At 41.3% G+C, this 17,053-nt stretch overlaps 1 protein-coding gene across 3 annotated transcripts in view; it reads right to left on the reverse strand.

Moving 5' to 3' along the window:
• pax7a (paired box 7a) overlaps positions 1-17,053 on the reverse strand; it is a 41,514-nt gene that overhangs the window by 11,606 nt on the left and 12,855 nt on the right. For 2 of the 3 annotated variants that reach the window (XM_029501234.1, XM_029501233.1), the window contains exons 5-7: positions 9,163-9,362; positions 1,712-1,877; positions 1,084-1,280 (exon numbers count right to left, since the gene is read on the reverse strand). In XM_029501234.1, the coding sequence (XP_029357094.1) occupies positions 1,084-1,280; positions 1,712-1,877; positions 9,163-9,362 (563 nt within the window). The remainder of the gene's footprint in view (positions 1-1,083; positions 1,281-1,711; positions 1,878-9,162; positions 9,363-17,053) is intronic. The other variant, XM_029501235.1, reaches the window with a different exon arrangement.

Here is a 17,053-nt window from a genome sequence, read left to right on the forward strand (position 1 = left end):
GTTTCCAATCTGCTTTCAGAAATATTTGAAGAAAAAAAAAAAAAAAACTCCCAATAAAACACGTGTGAACGACGGGGTAATTGTGGACAAATGCAGCATTGAAATTCATTTTCAACTCTTTACACACCATTTCAATCTTATTTTCTGCCTGTTAACCACATCTTGTTGGTGAGGGTGGGCAAGACTGGCCAGTATTGATGGGTAATTGTATATAATTCACTCCGTACACACGATGTGCATCAATACAAATCATTTTTCATTCCGCACTACTTAAAGCTCAACCCTTCCCACATTTAAATGCTCATTAAGGAAGGTGTCCAAAGAGGTTAACATGTGGAATCCAACTCTCTGCGGGCAACGTGACAAACAAACCTGTACATGCAGTGTCAAGAAATAAGATGGCACCAAAATAAATATATTATCGGTTGTTGTACAGATTTTAACTACAATTAGGAAAATCTTGGAACCAAAGATGGAGTGCATGGGAGCAGGAGAATGACCAGCAGGAGTGAAAGACCGGACATGTGGCAAGCACCCTGCCTCCGTCACTCCGTACACTGAGTGGCGTGGAAATCATACAGTGAAGATAAGAAGAAAAAAAATATCACACATAGCACTGGAGTTCCACACTTCCAGCTGCAGACAATTATGTGAAAAAGATTATGGGACTACATTTATAAGCTTTGGCTAATTATTTCATCTGCATGTGTTCTCACTGTGCAACGCAAGGATTTAGATGTCCCAGGAAAGTCGAAAACCTCTGTTTGGAGCAGCTTGAGTACTTGCGGTACTATCAAGATGAATTTTAATTTGTTGATGTTAATCCAATTGTTTTACAAATGTAGCAATTTAGAATAACGAGAATAAATCCAAGGCTTTGGAAGGCGAACATAAAAGCCCACACTGGCGATTATTTTGCTGAACATGCTGTTTCTGAATTTTAATTTCAGTCAAATACAATTACATATTCTGAACAGTTAGAGGAGGAGGAGAAGGAGGAGGTAGAGGAGGAAGAATATTAACATTACCTATAGGAGAACATATAGAGACGTGGTTCATGGAGGTAATTTCTGGTGGACTAACCTGCGGGGAGAGCCCGTTGCCAACAGGGTTCATGTGGTTGCTGGATGCTGAGGGGCTCATGAAAGTGTCGGAGTAGCTGGAGAAGCTGTGGCGATTGGATGACAGGCCGTATGCAGAGCTGCTGTCAGCACTCAGGCCTCCCTGGTGCATGGAAGATGGAGGCAGAGGCTGGGGTCTGTGCAATGTGCTGCTGCCCTCTGACACCAAAAAACAACACAAAAAGGGCACAGTAAGAACAAATACTGAAAAATATGTTCATAATTTGGAGTTGAAACTCGACAGAAAACCTCAATCGTACTTTCAGGGAGTCAAAAGTCAACCTGTGAATGTCTTTCCTGGAAATTCTTTACTAACAAATACATTTTATTCATTAAATGTGTTGCAAAGCATAAATATGATGTGAAAGCTTGTTTCTGTCCCCCATTAACAAAGCTGTCGTTGTAAACATAATTACTTGCTGCATGGATATGATATGCAGCAAATGCTTTATATGTCATTTAGAATCCTGTTAAAATTAAAATATGGATGAAATACCCAAAATAAACAGCACTAATTGTGATCTACCAAAATTAGATGAAACTCAGAACACAGGCTGTGTGTCAGATGGAAGTCTTTTCCATGATCTTACCCTGTGATAGCGTGGTGCTGGGGTAGCTGGACTCCGGTAGCTGGTATGTGGGTAAAGTTGGCATTCCTGTGGGCGGGAATCCTCCTGGAAGCAGGTGGTTGAAGGCTGCTAGCTGATTGGCCCCGGCCTGTTTACGCCACCGAGCTCTCCTGTTGCTGAACCACACCTAAAGAAGATATTTAATTTAATAACATTTTATTTTATACTTTTTTTTTTTGCTCATTTTACTTTTCTGTGTTGAACTCCTGCAGGTTTCAAATTGGATTTAGTTTTATCTTGTCCTCACTAAAACTCAATTTACGCTCATGCAGTGAGCATTTGACTGCAGACGACCCTCTGCAGAGTTGTCTGGCTCTTGCCACCTGTGATTAATCTGCAGGCTAATGTGAGTGTTGGTGCTGGTGGTAGCTGAGAGTCACCGGTCCCAGTGGGAGCTCTCTTAGAGGCTCATTGGTCTGCCCCTGTTGTTCTTAAGTGGCTGAAGCTGTGATCTGTGTAAACAGGGTGCCCTAAGCCTCGTTCAGAGGGAAGAAGTCATTTAAAGGTCAGAGGTAGGCCACCAGCCTCAACATCACACACCTCAGCTATGTTTTTGAAATTATTAGATCCTTCATGAGAGGCCATCAACTCTGTGGAGATACAGCTGGTAGTCTCCAACAGGGCTCTTTCAATTTGGTTGTTTTAAAGCTTTAAAAGTCAATTTAAAGAAAGTGTTTTAACTTTATAGTGGAGACACAGAATTCTAAGGCTGAAAATAGCAAAATGCTTGCAAAATGAGCAGCACTAAAGTGCAGACACACAATGTCAATTGCCTGAATGAAAGGGGGAAAAATAGGGCTCTTTTGAACTGCAAAGATTTACACATTTTAAAAAGGCTTCTGCTTCAACAAAACACGAATATAATCAGGGCCTTTTGAAAAGAGCCAGCAACCTGTTCCATTTAACCAAGACAAGGCCCAGGCTTCACTGTGTGCTAAGGGTTGGAGGACATTGATCTATGCCTCGCACAGGCAATTCATCAGAGCTTAATACACTGTCAGTGCAGTTCATCTACTGTTGTGTTTCAAACAGCCTGGGCTATTGTGAGAACACATGAAAGAAGGGGGACAAAAGCCCCTCCATACGCCACAGAGAACAGTGGGCACAAAGAAGGGGCGTCCCTTTTAAACAGGTCTTAAAGAGGGACACTTTCAAGGGGACTTACACAGCAACGTACTCACTGCTTTTCGGGGCTGCCTCTTTTTTTTGTACACACAAACATACATATAAACTCGTACAGGTCTACAAGGGATCTCAGCCCAGTGGAGATCTTAATCTGAATGTGTTTCTTTTCCCACATAGCCACTGCCTCTGAAAATGACCTGCTGATTTTTTATTTATCTATTTTCAACGTTAAACGTTCAGCTTAGTTATAAGCTCTTAGCAAAATGGGATGCAACAGGCGACAACTATGTCAAGCAACCCTCAGCTATGCAACTCAAACAGCAACAGGAAATCTTTAACTCAAACTCAGTGGGCTCCAAAGAGCCCGTCTGAATCCCTCAATCAGATATTCCAAAACAAATGAGGTGTGTGGCTCCAGTGAAATTTCTGCTATTGGGATGTAGTGGAGCGTGGTCCAAGGTCTGAACTAAGCTCCTACTGGGCCAGACAAACAGCTGCCTGACCAAGGGGAGGGGGCATGGGAGGCACACCCCTTCCTACCACACACTCCCCATCACCCCACCCCACACTGCCACTTCACCTCCGACCTCATCCACTTACCCCACCCCTCTTTTATGTTCACTTTCACTTCCTTCCCCCTTTGTCATCCAAGCTTAGGAAGGAGGTGTTCCATCATGGCAGACACAAAACACTTAGACATTGAAATCTCAGTACATATATTTATTTACTTGTGGCTGTTCCACTACAATGTTTGGCCTTTGCAAAAGTAATTGGGCATCCCACTGTAGATTTAGTATGAACTGGTGTTAAAATTGATCGGAATCATTATGCTTATTCAGTTGCAAGCTTTTCTTCCAGTGAAGGTAAAAGGAAGATTTTTCTTCAGTATTAGCAGTATTGGATTTGATAGGTATACATACTGATATTGTTTCTTTATAATTATAAAATGGAAAAAGGCAAGTGACAAGGCTGTCACCATCCATTCAGATGAGTCACTCCTCCCAATTTGTAAGAACTGACAGCTTTTTAGGCTCCGAAGAAGCTATGGTTATACCCCAATTCTACCTTCACTGCAGAGATACTGCATAAAGATAACATTGTTCTCCAACAATCGTCAGGCTGTCAGCACAGACCAAAACATGTGATATTGGTCATGCACATGCGCTCACGTGCCCATATGCCATCATAAACATGCATATATTATGAACACAAACTTGAACATAAACACTTGCACTCTCACACAAACTAACACACACCCTGAAGCTGAGGATTTGAAGCTCTGCTCTGGAACCTGATCACAAAGTCACCTTGGACCACAGATTCTCTTCTGCTTTCCCCCAATCCGGTTTAAGTCTCTGCTGCACAGAGAGCTGCAGTGCTCCTCCACGTCTCCCTCTCTACCTACAAATGCGCGGCTGAATTCATGTGGCTCACTTCTGTGTCATTGTCACGGACTAAAAGGCTTCTCTGCATCCAGTACACTTGGACACATCCGCACCACATCTCTGAATCGTTGAGGAGAAAGTTCGGGGAGGAAAGGAGGATAGAAGAGCACATAACCAATCTTATAGAAGCCGAGCTTAGCCCCTGTCTCTGAAACAAAAGAGAAGGGTTTGAAAGAAGACACAGCTGGATGAGGACAAAGGGTGAAGGTTTTCTACAGCACAACCAGGGGAGGTTTTAGATGCAAACCCGCAATCGGATAACAAACCTGCAACAGCAACATTCTGTATAATTCAGTGCAGTGACACATTTTAGTCTACAGTTCAAGTTTGGCTGCTTGCATCGGTTCATTGCTGTTAATTTTGCATTCACTCTCAGCCAACAGAATCGACTGCTAGCGATCTAGAGGCATTTTGCCTTTTCTTATCGCTGATCGGTGATAATACTTGCTCCAAACATTGGAAACGCGTGACACTGCACTGCAGTAAAAACCACTCTATGTTGTTTCTCTTAAATAGGATCACTCATATTTTAGAATTCCCTGTTCAGACAATCCTCCATGAATTATTTTGTCAAAGAGAAGTACTGAATATGTGATGCCTTTCAGGAGCCAATTTGCAACATACGGTAGATGAATACCAAGAGCCGAGATAATGACAAAACAAAATGTGCTGCTGACTTCATATCAACAAAAACACAGAGGGGTGATGCAACCAGCCTCAACATACAAATCCTCCTCTGTCTCATACCACGCAATACCCCCCTCCTCCATCCCTCACACCTCCTCCTTCTGCTCTCTTCTTCCCCTCTTCTTTTCCCCCTCTCTTACTCTCTCTTTTTCACTCTCTTTCTCTCTGATTCCCTCCCTGCTTGCCTTCCAGACTGGCACTATGCTAATTAAAGTAGCTAGGAGTGTGAATATGAGAGGAGAGTGGGATTAGCTTGATAAGTATCAGGAGTACAGAAGAACTGTACCAAAGTCATTTAAATTCTAATAATAAGAAACTGTTAGAACATTCACACTGATGCATTGCAACAATTTCTCCCCTACAATCTACACAAATCCTATTTATTCTTTTATGAAACATAAACCCATACTGGCGGGAATACAGTTGCCTGTTGGGTTTGGTTGTCACCACTCAGCTCCATTGTAATTTTCTCTCTTGCTGCTGGTACTTGACTGATATTCTAACAATCGGGAAACTGTGTATTTCCTCCTGATACCTCCCCATGGGATTGTACTTTCCCAAGCTAAGTTGAAATAAGAGCATGAACATGATTTTGAATTCGGCTGTACCAGTCTTTCCTATGAAGCTACAAAGGCCAGTTCAGATTCCATGTAGGTGTTTTTCCTGCACTTATTTCATGCATCAACGGGCCAGCACAAGCCACAGATAAGGAGAGAAACTTCGAACCAAATTGATTTTCACGCTTTGTAAAAACTAATGCTTATCCCTTATTAGATTCCACTAACTATAATAGCTACATGCAGAATGTTTATTGGCAATGAAAGAGGATCTATGTGACAGATCTGGTAGAGTGAGCCGGCGGCAGCATGATGAACCTCAGCCGAGACTCAGGAGTCAGTCTCTTTAAAAACTTCAGTCTAAAAAGAGGAGAATGTAATTTGTTTCTCTGATCATTGATTTACATCAGTCTGCTGCGTATTGCTTGCACACACACACACACACACACATACACTTCTCCTCAGTGCACCCCCCACCTGGTCCACTCCTCAGAGGGAGCAGACAAATACCACTCTCTTCTGTAATAGCTAATGGAATGGCTTTGCCACCTGCTCCTGCTAAAACTGAGGGGCTATCAGCTGGAAAGTGGCAGCGCACACTGCATCAGCAGAGCATATACTGAAGGTAGTCTTGGCAGTATCCCCTCCCACTGAGACAGCCTGGAACTAATTGTTGAGAGATATGGATCATATCCCACAATTTGTCAGTTCGGATGATAAAACCATTGCAAAGCCTTGTGGTAGTGAAGGAACGCTGGTAACTGAAAGGGGCAGCGGGCTGATAAAGATGGATGGCGAAAGGGTCTTAAAATGGCAGGCCAGGGCACACACCAGGGAGTTAGCTGTGTTTATGAGTTTAGGTTGTGAGTCAGTGCTAAGCCAAACACTCATCACTTCCACAAGAATCGAGCAGTTTAATTTACAACACAGCTTTGGGCTTTGATGGTTAAGTGGCAGGGCAGCCATGCTCGCACCCCACCAGTATGCTTTACCTTTGCACCCATCCTAAAAAAAACTTTCCACATTATCACAATGCTTACTGATAAATGGGTAGCAGTGAACCATGACCGTAAACACAAATTCAAGTTAACATATGAGTGTGTCAGACCCCTCCAACACCCCCTGCCCACAGCTTCTTTCTCAGCCCAAACACTGGTTAGTCTCTGAAAGACATCTGGAAGATGCGTCATTGCAGCTGTGCTGGAGCAGCTTCGCTCTCAGGCCAAAGGGTCTCCTTCTCCTGCCCTGTCATGGGCCATTTGGGCACCTATGTGAAAGTCCAGCTGGCGGACATTTTCATAAAACACACAAACAGCACATACCTATGTGCATAGAAGAAAATTGCCATTTAAACCAAAATTACACATAGTTTATCTAAATATTTATTAAAGGTTAAAAGTTAAAATGTAAAAAAAAAAAAAAAAAAAAAAAGTTAAAAATGTTTTTCTGTAAGCATAAGAAGTTGAAATGCAATAACACTTTTTGAGATGGATTTGGAGAAATGTTTCTACACGTCGAAAAGATTCATAAACTTACAGCTATAAATCTATTTCTTCTCGTAAATATGCTCCACAAACTGCTGGGCAGCTCTGGGCATTTATTTTTGGCGACCGGTGGCTCTTTCTTCATAACCTTCTCAGAAAATTAAGTTTGAGTTGACCTTTTGAGATGTTCAAAGGCCTTTAAGAATTAGATTAAGAGAAAAACAGCATTAACAAATTATAGCCAGGCCTCGAATTCCTCAGATTTTCACATGACATCCTTTAAGTCTATTATCTAAAAGCAAAGACACAGCAGTCACTCCACCACTTCTTTCACTTCTTGCTTTCGTGATTAGATATTTTTGTCAGTCTACATAAATAAGGCTGCATGAATGCTTAAACAGGGGTATATTATTATTTCAAACCTGACTTTCTGTCCTCTATGATTACTTTGAATTGGACTAGAATGATGCATTTTCATATGTCACTTAACATAGAAAATTTGTTTGTGTAGTTGTAAGTTAAACCATATTAGGATAGTTGGATCTCAAGCTACAAAATGTTAAATTCAATTTATTTTTAAAACAATATAATCAAAAGGTGTTAGACTTGATTTTCAATAAAAATTGTTGTGGCTTTTAATTTTCCCATTTCTTGTCCACATTTTCCTCCTTCATAGCCCCCAAAACTAATAAATTAACGCCATAACAGACAAGAGATAAATTTCCCCTCCCTTGAGTGAGGCATTAAACACTCAGACATATAGGACATCCTTGCGTGTTGGGAGGCTTCAAGATGGACAAAGACATGTGTGGAATCAGTTACCCCAACTGCATGTTTGCAGTGTGATGAACAGTTAGCATGCAGCGATGAGTTTGTGGGGGTTCAGAGGGAGTGTGAACAACTGTGGTAAGAGGAGAGTGGTGCCCCAGAGCTTTTTCTTTTTCTTTTTCTTTTTTTTTACTAGCGGTTGATTGATTAATGTTGTTGTCGGGGCATAGGTTCCCTAGAGAGGATGAGAAACCCTGTGTGATATGTGGAGGGTTTTACAAGCAGCGGTGAGCTTGAAAGTGATGGGATGAGATCCTGGCCAAAGGCCGAAATGAGAAATCCATCAGGAATGCATTCCCTTTCTCTCCCTGTCTCTCTCTTTTTTTTTTTCTCCCCCATTCTCCGTCTTTGGAGGAACAGCTGTTGCTGTAACTCTACTGTACATATCTTCCTTCAATCTTACATATAACTGCAGGGCACCCAGGCTGTCAGACAGATTCCTGGGTGTGAGGTGTAAAGATGGGGAGAATCACTGTCAAAACACCAAACCATAATGGCTAATGGTAGGCAGCAGACTTCTTTGCATTCACTGCATAATGCAGGATGAGAGTTGCAGAAGTAATTTGTCTTCTTGATGGATGAGTACAAAATGACTGTAGGTGAAATAATTTTATTTTCATGAGGAACACCAACTGAGTTCAGTCGGGTGTCACACTATTTAGAGTGTTTAGAATTACAGTATTTGCTGCTAGTGTCGTGCAGAGTCCTGTGAGGCCTGGACAAGGTGTGAGCCACTACAACAGGCTGCATCTGTCTCTGTGAATCTCAGGACTGACCTGTTCCAGCACACTGATACTGACAGGTGGAGTCTTTAAAGTTAGCAGAGCTAACGTCTGCATACAGGTACTCTGAAAATTCTAGGAAACATTTCCTCAGTCCAGTCCCAGCAGTTTCTAGGAAAGCAGATAGTTTTTTCAATGCTGACAGATGTTCAACTCTCTTTCATGAAGGTAAAAATGATTTGTCTGCCATGTATAGGGCTCTGACATTTTTTGGGGGTTTTTTTATAGATCACTGTCCCATTGATAGTCTGATCTCACAGTCAACACATTTGATTGGCGCTACACTGAACCAACAAACCCAATATTCAGATTCTCTGCAGCATCTGGTTCTGGGTAATGTTTAATTTTTTAAATGTCATATTGTTCATCTTTGAACATAGAAAAGTAAAGCAAAAGTTTACTTTTTGAAAAAAAAAAAAAAAAAATGTGTTCACATGAAGGCCTGCTGCAGAACAATATGTGTTCTCATTCATCTGCGTCCTAATGCTCTACTCTGAGTCTGACCTGTACTCTCGCCTCTGTGAGTTTTGTCCTCTGAGCCAGCTCCTCTCTGGTGTAGATGTCTGGGTAATGTGTCCTTTCAAAAGCCTTCTCCAGCTCTTCCAGCTGCTCAGCAGTGAAGGTTGTGCGACTTCGCCTCTGCTTCCTCTTCAGGGGTAAGTCAGGCTCCGAATCTACATCTGAACCGTCATCTGTGCGGTTACCTGAGGTGAGAAGAAAGGGAAAGAGGGCCATCTGTGTGTGATCATGAAATGAAAACAAGTAAAGAAGTCCTTTGAGTGAATTAACTGAGGGGTGTTTGTAGAAAATAGCATCAACTGTGAAGTGAAACTGATCATAAACTAGCCCTAACAGCATTATCTGCATTTTGGAGTCTCTTTTGTTGCGGAGGCAAGAGGGACTGGAATCATAGAGGATTCAAATGACAGCCTCTCCTCTCTCAATATACAACTGGGAGAATATTATCTTAATCTGTGGATATTTATTTAATATAGAAGAGGCCCTGATATACAATCCTGCCTCTGAAAGGGGCCCCAGAGGCTGTAAAGGCAGAGGGCTGAGGGGGAGTGGGGGTGTTCGTGGGTAGAGGGGTTAATCTGCACAGGCCACCTTGCTGCTCCTCACCCTGCTTTTCTCTCTCATTGGCCCAGGGCACACTGCTCATACACAGCGCAGCCAAAGTGTATAAAATAGAACACAATATCACACCGAAACCATTCAGTCCCATGTGTTTCCATCTGCTGTCATTAAATGAATTAGAACATATTTTACATTACTTTTTAGGCATTCAACTAAGCTGAATTTTTGCTCGAGGAATATAGATACAGCACAAAGCTGTACAATCCAGGCCGACAGGGAAATTTTTGACAGCAAATACGCATTACCATTGCACATTACCGTTATAACTGAATTTAGAAAATTGCATCATTTTCACCTCCTCTGCATGTCTATTCAAACTACATGGCCCTTTTCATTTCATGTCATAAAATTCACATTTTCATAATTTCCTCATTGAGACATTGACAAGACGGCTTGATGTGCCAGTGTTGCTCCAGGCCTAGTTGGATTGCATCATGCACAGTCCAGAAAGTGTGGGAGAGGAAAATAAAGGGAGATATTGAAGAAGAGGGTGTATGAAGAGATTTCTGCTTCTGACAGTGGCCCTCTGCTATTCAGCTCAAAAGCAAACTATAATGCTCACCTGAATGTCTCGCCTGAGTGAGTTCCTGTCGTCTAATTTGTTGTTTAACTGCTCTGATGCTTGTTTAAAGCTTACTCCAGTCAAATCTTTCAACATAAGTGGACAAAAGAATACTCAAACCTAGCCTCCAAATAACAACTGTGAGAACAAAAGAGCAACAGAGCTGGTGGAGTCTCAAGGCCAGCTCCAGAGTTTAATTAAACAAGGAATTATGGGATTATATGGAGACTATCATTACAGGCCACTCCATGAGTCTTCTACGAACATTTTTTGTCCCCCTGAGCTCATGCTCAATGATTCTCTGTGGATTACATGTGGCCGCAGGACATGAGGCCGCATTCATTAAATCAATTCTTCAGTCTTATCCTTTTTAATAAAGATTGATTCTTGAAGCACAGGCTCACTCTGCTGCAGAACACCCTTGAACATACAAAGTTGAATATGTACATACACCACATATCCCTTTGTTGGTTTTCATGAGGATGCGTATATCCATTTGCCCGATAACTTGCCATGACGACACTTGAGACCAGCCCAGCAGTGTACAGATCACTTTCCAAAGTCACCTCTGTTTCCTACAGGGGCCAGAGTCGACTCGTACTCAAGGGGCCCTGAGAAAGACACCAAAGTCTTTCCCTCCTCAAATTATTTTCATTTCCTCCCCTTTGTTTGACGTCCTTCCACACACTTTATTTTGTGAGTAAACCGCTGTGCCAATCTGTGTCACATTTAGCATGCTATCAGGCTAATGACTGATAACCAGACAAGGGCTTGTACTGCTGCTCTCAATTAAGCCCCACAGAGAAAACACATCTGCTCTTGTACATGGACCAGAAGTGCAAGGTCAACAGCCCTGTCTGTAATGAGTGAGAGGGAATGGAAAGCGGCACATGCTATGTGAGGCCAACTATGTACTGTGTAGACAACAGAAAAAATCTTGAAACACGACTCACATCCATGTTAATATAGGGCAGTGCCTCACACTGACCTCTGGTTAATATATAGTGTTAAAGGAGTAATGCCTCCACAGACACATCTGAATACATATCAATATACACAAACAGCAAAGCAGCCCCTTTTTAGTCCATTTTGTGGACAAATAAATGGGAAAACTGTAAATTCCATGATTCATGTTTCGTTGTCTTTCTCATCATCCCATTACAAAATAAGCAAAAGTGAAAAGAAAATCCCTGCAAGGCCGTCAAGGTCAGCTCTTTAAGGATCTGATTGGCACAAAAAGGTCTGATTAACCCTTGCATAATACAACAGCTGTAATTTCCATTCAAAGGTTCATGGGATATTGATAAACCACTCGTGCCATGTCTCATTAGTTATTGTCCAATTAGAATCTAATTAAATGCCATCCAGTGGGCATGATTACTGCTGTGTACTCTCCTCCAGGGGCCCTCTGAGCATTCGTCCCAATATTGATTTAAAATTGTGCCCATAAAGACGAATTAAGCAGGTTTACACATTGCTTTGGCTCAGTAAGTGTTGATTAAGACTGAGGTTAACAATGACTATTGTTAAAGTAAAAACTACATTTACCTAAATTGTAATTCATGCCACAACTTATGAAAGAGATGAATTCAGTGCAGGATCAATTATTGATCAGTCTGCTATGTTTCGATTTTTTATTTTAAATAAAGAGAAAATGTATCATTGTTGCAGTGAACAGAGCGACGGCAGAGAAACGCCACAGATATGGAGATCCACCTGGCGTCCTTTCACCCTGGTGTAACTTTAATTCTGACCAGACCTTTTAAATAGAACAGCCCTCATACTTTTGAAGGACTTGAACTGCTAGTTAATAGTTTTAAGGTTACTGTGAGGTTTAAAGCATGCTCTCTCCCCTTACACTCCATTGCTGACCTCGCAGGCAGAGTCCTCACACTACAGGCAGATGGGATCCTCATCATCACCCCGTTTCCTCAAACCCCTCCTGATATTGACCCACTTCTCCACCTACCGTTTCAGCCCTCCCTTTGCCTCTCCTGTAGTCCTCAACATTTACCCAGGCAGCTGTCCATTCAATACCCGCTGTTAACCAGGTGATCTGTAGGGTTACAGATTTATGCTGCATAACAAAAGCAAGGAACGTCACGTCTACCGTGTTGTTTAAGTCAGAAGTAAAACGCAAGATTAAAAAAAAAAAAACATTTTAAGTGTTTTAATCGTTCATCTGTGTTTACCAGTGAGCCGTATTACCTTAAAGTAAAGTAGTGCTCATCCTAGTCAGACTGCCTCTGATATCATAACCCATGGCCTCAATATCAGCCATACCTTTGCAAACTATCCAAGACAGAGGGACAAAAACAGACAGAGCTTTGGCAGTGCAGCATTAGCTCATAATGGCTCATTTTGTAAAGCATATTAGTTCCAGCATAATCACAATCAGTCCTCACGCTCTGTGTTTTGCAGGCATTCACAGGACCAGCCTCTGAGCACCAAGTCACACTAGTTGACTGTGACTGACAGCAGATTTAGTTAAAAATGGTGTTTTTTCCTCCCTCTTTTTTTCCCACAGGACAAAAATAACACCGCATCTTTTCTCCCTATTTATGTTGACTTGTTTATTTTGTGCCTACCTTTTGTCGTAGTTGATACTGCAATTATACTTTTTGTCAGTCAGAGGGGGTGAATATCAAAAGGCCTAATTATGCAAACAGGCCTGTGATAAGAGGCATCTGCCTGAGATGGGATCTGCTATCTCTGACATGCATCTGTCTCTGTGCTGTCTTTGCTGCTCCAGGCCTGCATATAAACAGCCCTGCCTGTCCCCAGGACTGCGTGCAATTCAACCACCAACACTGGAGTGGAGGGATGTTTCGGTGGGGGGATTGTGCAGCAACATCAAATAACTAACAACTTCCCAATTAGCATTTTTCTGAGAATGGTGCGGCATCTCTGCTTCATGCACATCCCAAAGGGATGTGATTCAAGGCATTTACTAAAGGATGTATCTGAGATAGGAACCTTATGTGAGTACAAGATGGACGACATCGATAACTAGAATGGTTTTAAGACACATTCTCTATGAATACATATTTCCTGTAGCGGCAAACAAAAACAAAACTCTAAAAGTGAATAGTGTCAGCAAGGTGGGGATTTACTTATATATATTAAATATACTTAGGTCAACATACCAAACAATTTTGAAAAAAAAAAAAAGACTGTGCCAAAATCAGGTTAACCGTTTACTCAGTTTGGTAACATGCCAAAATGTATAATCAATTTCCTCTGGTTGTCAGTGACCTTCTCTGGGCAGTAATTTGACATTTAGCTGAAATTGAATCTGAATGAAATGTGTCACTATACATAAGGACATTAAAAATCCTCCTATCTAAAATAAAATCATTTTCAGCTCACCTTTATGGACAGATGTCATGGGATTCAGCTTTGTCTCATGCCTATCATGTCATTACCAGTTTAGAGCAGAGCCAAGGGCAGAATTTATCCACTGATATAGGACAAGTGAGAAGAAAATGGGGGAAGTGAAAAGAGCACTGATATTTCTGCACATCATATAACACAATTACACTTTCAAAAACTTCAACATAAGAGGCAACTGTTCAAAACTTCCGACAGACTCTACCTGACCAAAGGGTTGAAGAAGGCTACCCTGAGTTTGCTCCCAAACACACAACCTCTCACTGCTGGTGTCAGAGTTTAAGACTCTTTCACATCAGCATTCCTCAAGAAAATTCCAATACTTTTCTTCCCTTGTCTCTCCAACAGAATCACACTCTTTAGAAAAGGAGTAGGGGGCTTGAAAAAAAAGAAAAAAACTGCAAAGGAGGAAGAAAGATGGGAGGCTCTATAATCTTTGGCTCTCACAACAAACAATTAGCCCCCTTTTCTCTGTTCGAGGTGGGGAAAGAAAGTGGGAGAGTGAGGAAGGGGGGCTGCCACAAGAGAAAGCAGAGGAGACACAGAGGGAGCAGCAGCGAGAGCGATGCTCTTTTATGGCTCTTGTCATATGGATGAAGGCGCGGCGCGTCCATGAGAGCGCACGCTCACCTTCAACAACAGGGCGTCCACTGGGCCTCCCGGCCTTTTCAACCAGCAGAGACGAGCTCCTCAGGGGGCCATTAGAGCATGAATAGGGGCCTGACAGCCCTGTGCAGCTCCGCAGGGCATCCATAAACGCTGACATATTGACTCCCCATGCCTCTGCACTGCCTCAGTGTGAAAGCGTGAAGCGTTTGAAGGGTGTGATTCTTTTTCTTTAATATACTACTGACTAAAACTAGTAATTTAGTGACAACATGATTGGTTGCTTTTGGCTTTTACACATAATTTTGCTACGTGAGACAAATACTGTTATTTTTCATCCTACTGTTCAAGATTTAATGTCATTTAATTAATTCATTTTTTTTAACTATGTGTTTTGAAAGAGTATTGATGCAGATATGATGAAAAGTAGAAAATAGAAAATATATTATTTATCACAACTCAGATAAAGAGAAAATCCCACATTTACGTACATATGAGCAAATGTGAATTTACTTGCTAAATCATCCTATTTTCTTCCACTGTAGCAGTTTTAAGAACAAAGCCAGATTACAGAGGATCTAACAGAGCCACATGGACCCATAAAGACTTCAGAGAATACAAAACGTGAACCTTTTTAGGAAAGCTGTTGCCACCTCTCACTTCCCCACGAAGACAGAGCTTAATACCAGGTTTCCTCTTCTTGTGCAGAGCAAAATGTCACCGCCTGAGTTCCAGTCTTTGCTAATTGAGGTCACAGCAAAAGTAATGAAATTAACAGAGAGCACAAGAAAGTAAAAAGAAACCCATGGGGGTCTCTGCCAAATGGCACTGGAGCCGGAGCCCCAGTCCCCCAGCAAAAAGCTCTAAAAACCTACGCAGGAAATCAAACAGTAAAGTCTCAGGGCTATGAGCCGAGGTCTCCTGGAGGAACAAATCATTTTCTCAACAAAGCCAAAGAGAGATTACTGGGCACAGTATAGGAATGCACAGCGGACATTTTTAGGTGCCCAGGGGAAAGTTTCCTAATTTTCTGGACAAGGCTGGGCAGCAAATATTGTGAAAAAGTTTGAGTGATATAGAGGACACTGGTAAGTAAAGAAGAGTTATAAAGAATGATGAAAACTTTTCTAAAAACTCAAGACTCATGTAGTCAAAGGAAAAAACTGAGATATTTAAGCAATAGACATTAAAAAGTAAAGCATAGTTAGTGTCGTTCTCCCTATGTGATGTGTGAAATCATTTAGTATAGGCCTATTATAAAAAATAACATAGTATTTCACTGTATTATGGTACACTTACTTTAGTGGATTGTAAGTAAACAAACTGCCGTCAAAGACTCATTTTATGTTTGAAAATTAAATGAATATTTCCTGTAAAGAGCTTTTTTTTCTGGGCACAGTGGCGAATTACTGTGTTTGGCATTAATTTCTGAGATCCCTCCGTATTGAGAAGTTGTAATGTGGCACAGTAGCAAAGCTTTTTATACCAGACTACATATTCCCCAAGGACAGAATGACTGACGATGCAGAAATAAGCCCATTAGTTGAAAATAGGGGACAACATTTGAAGTTGTTATTTTGTCAGCTAGGACAGGAGCTCCACCCCACTGTTTGGACAACTGCTTTCACATTTTAACTTGGTGGGAGAAAAACACATTTCTGATTTGCAACACTTAGGGAACATGTTTATTGTCTTTGTATTTATGTAAAAAAAAAAAACATGCACAATTAAAACAAATGAATATTTCAGCGGCGAAGCAGATCAAGAGCATAAAATCTGAAATGTTCTGGCGTTAAGTAGCATAGGCTAATGGTGATTCTTAAACTAGCAGACCATGGTCAGTGTCTCTCATTCATCACTGAGGGGGAGCACAGGCGTACTGTGCTAAACGTAATTACTGTTGCACATTATGTGGGCTATTCCTGTATTGTAATAAAATTAACCATAAATGCTTTTTGTCTTTTCTAATGCAGCTCCATGGTAACCAGTGGATGGTCATAATGCAACACACTGTCCCCATCTGTGCCAGCTGTCAGAGTTTGACAACCCTAGCTGGCAAAGCGAATTGGAGGAAACTACATTTCTTTCAATAAATTGTTTGGTTCTGACCTGCTCAACCATTGCGCAATTTAACATGGTCATAATAAAGCTTGAGATGTACTCTATACTCATTTTTGTGAGCTTTAATGTTTGGCAGAATAACAATGACTTAATCACTGAGACAAAAATCTACTTCTGCCAAAAGTCCAGTTTATTATTGTCCATCTCCAAATTTTCCCTGAGATTAACTCAGGCAGGCAGAGAATTCAATATTCTCCATTTGTAAATATGAACAGGAACCTCTTCAAAAATAAGAAAATATAAATGCTGTGCAGACAACATTTAGTTAAAATTACTTCTTACTGAATCCACGATAATTAACTACATCAAGCAATATTCCTGAAATACATGACTGACATACTGTAAAACATTTTGAATTAGGAGTCTATATTTTGGGGAGAAATTTCTAAGAAATGAAATCAGCAGGCTTCTCCATTGATGACTATGTGCTGCCTAGATATACTGCACAATTAAAGGTGGACTGTTCACATAGATTTAAAGGGCTTTGTCATGATCTGACATTAACAGTGAACCAGCCGTTTGGTGGATAACTTATTACGCAAAATGACTACAATTAATGACATTATATGTTTAACT

Source organism: Echeneis naucrates, chromosome 5 (genome assembly GCF_900963305.1).
Source record: "Echeneis naucrates chromosome 5, fEcheNa1.1, whole genome shotgun sequence".
Taxonomy (NCBI): Eukaryota; Metazoa; Chordata; class Actinopteri; order Carangiformes; family Echeneidae; genus Echeneis; species Echeneis naucrates.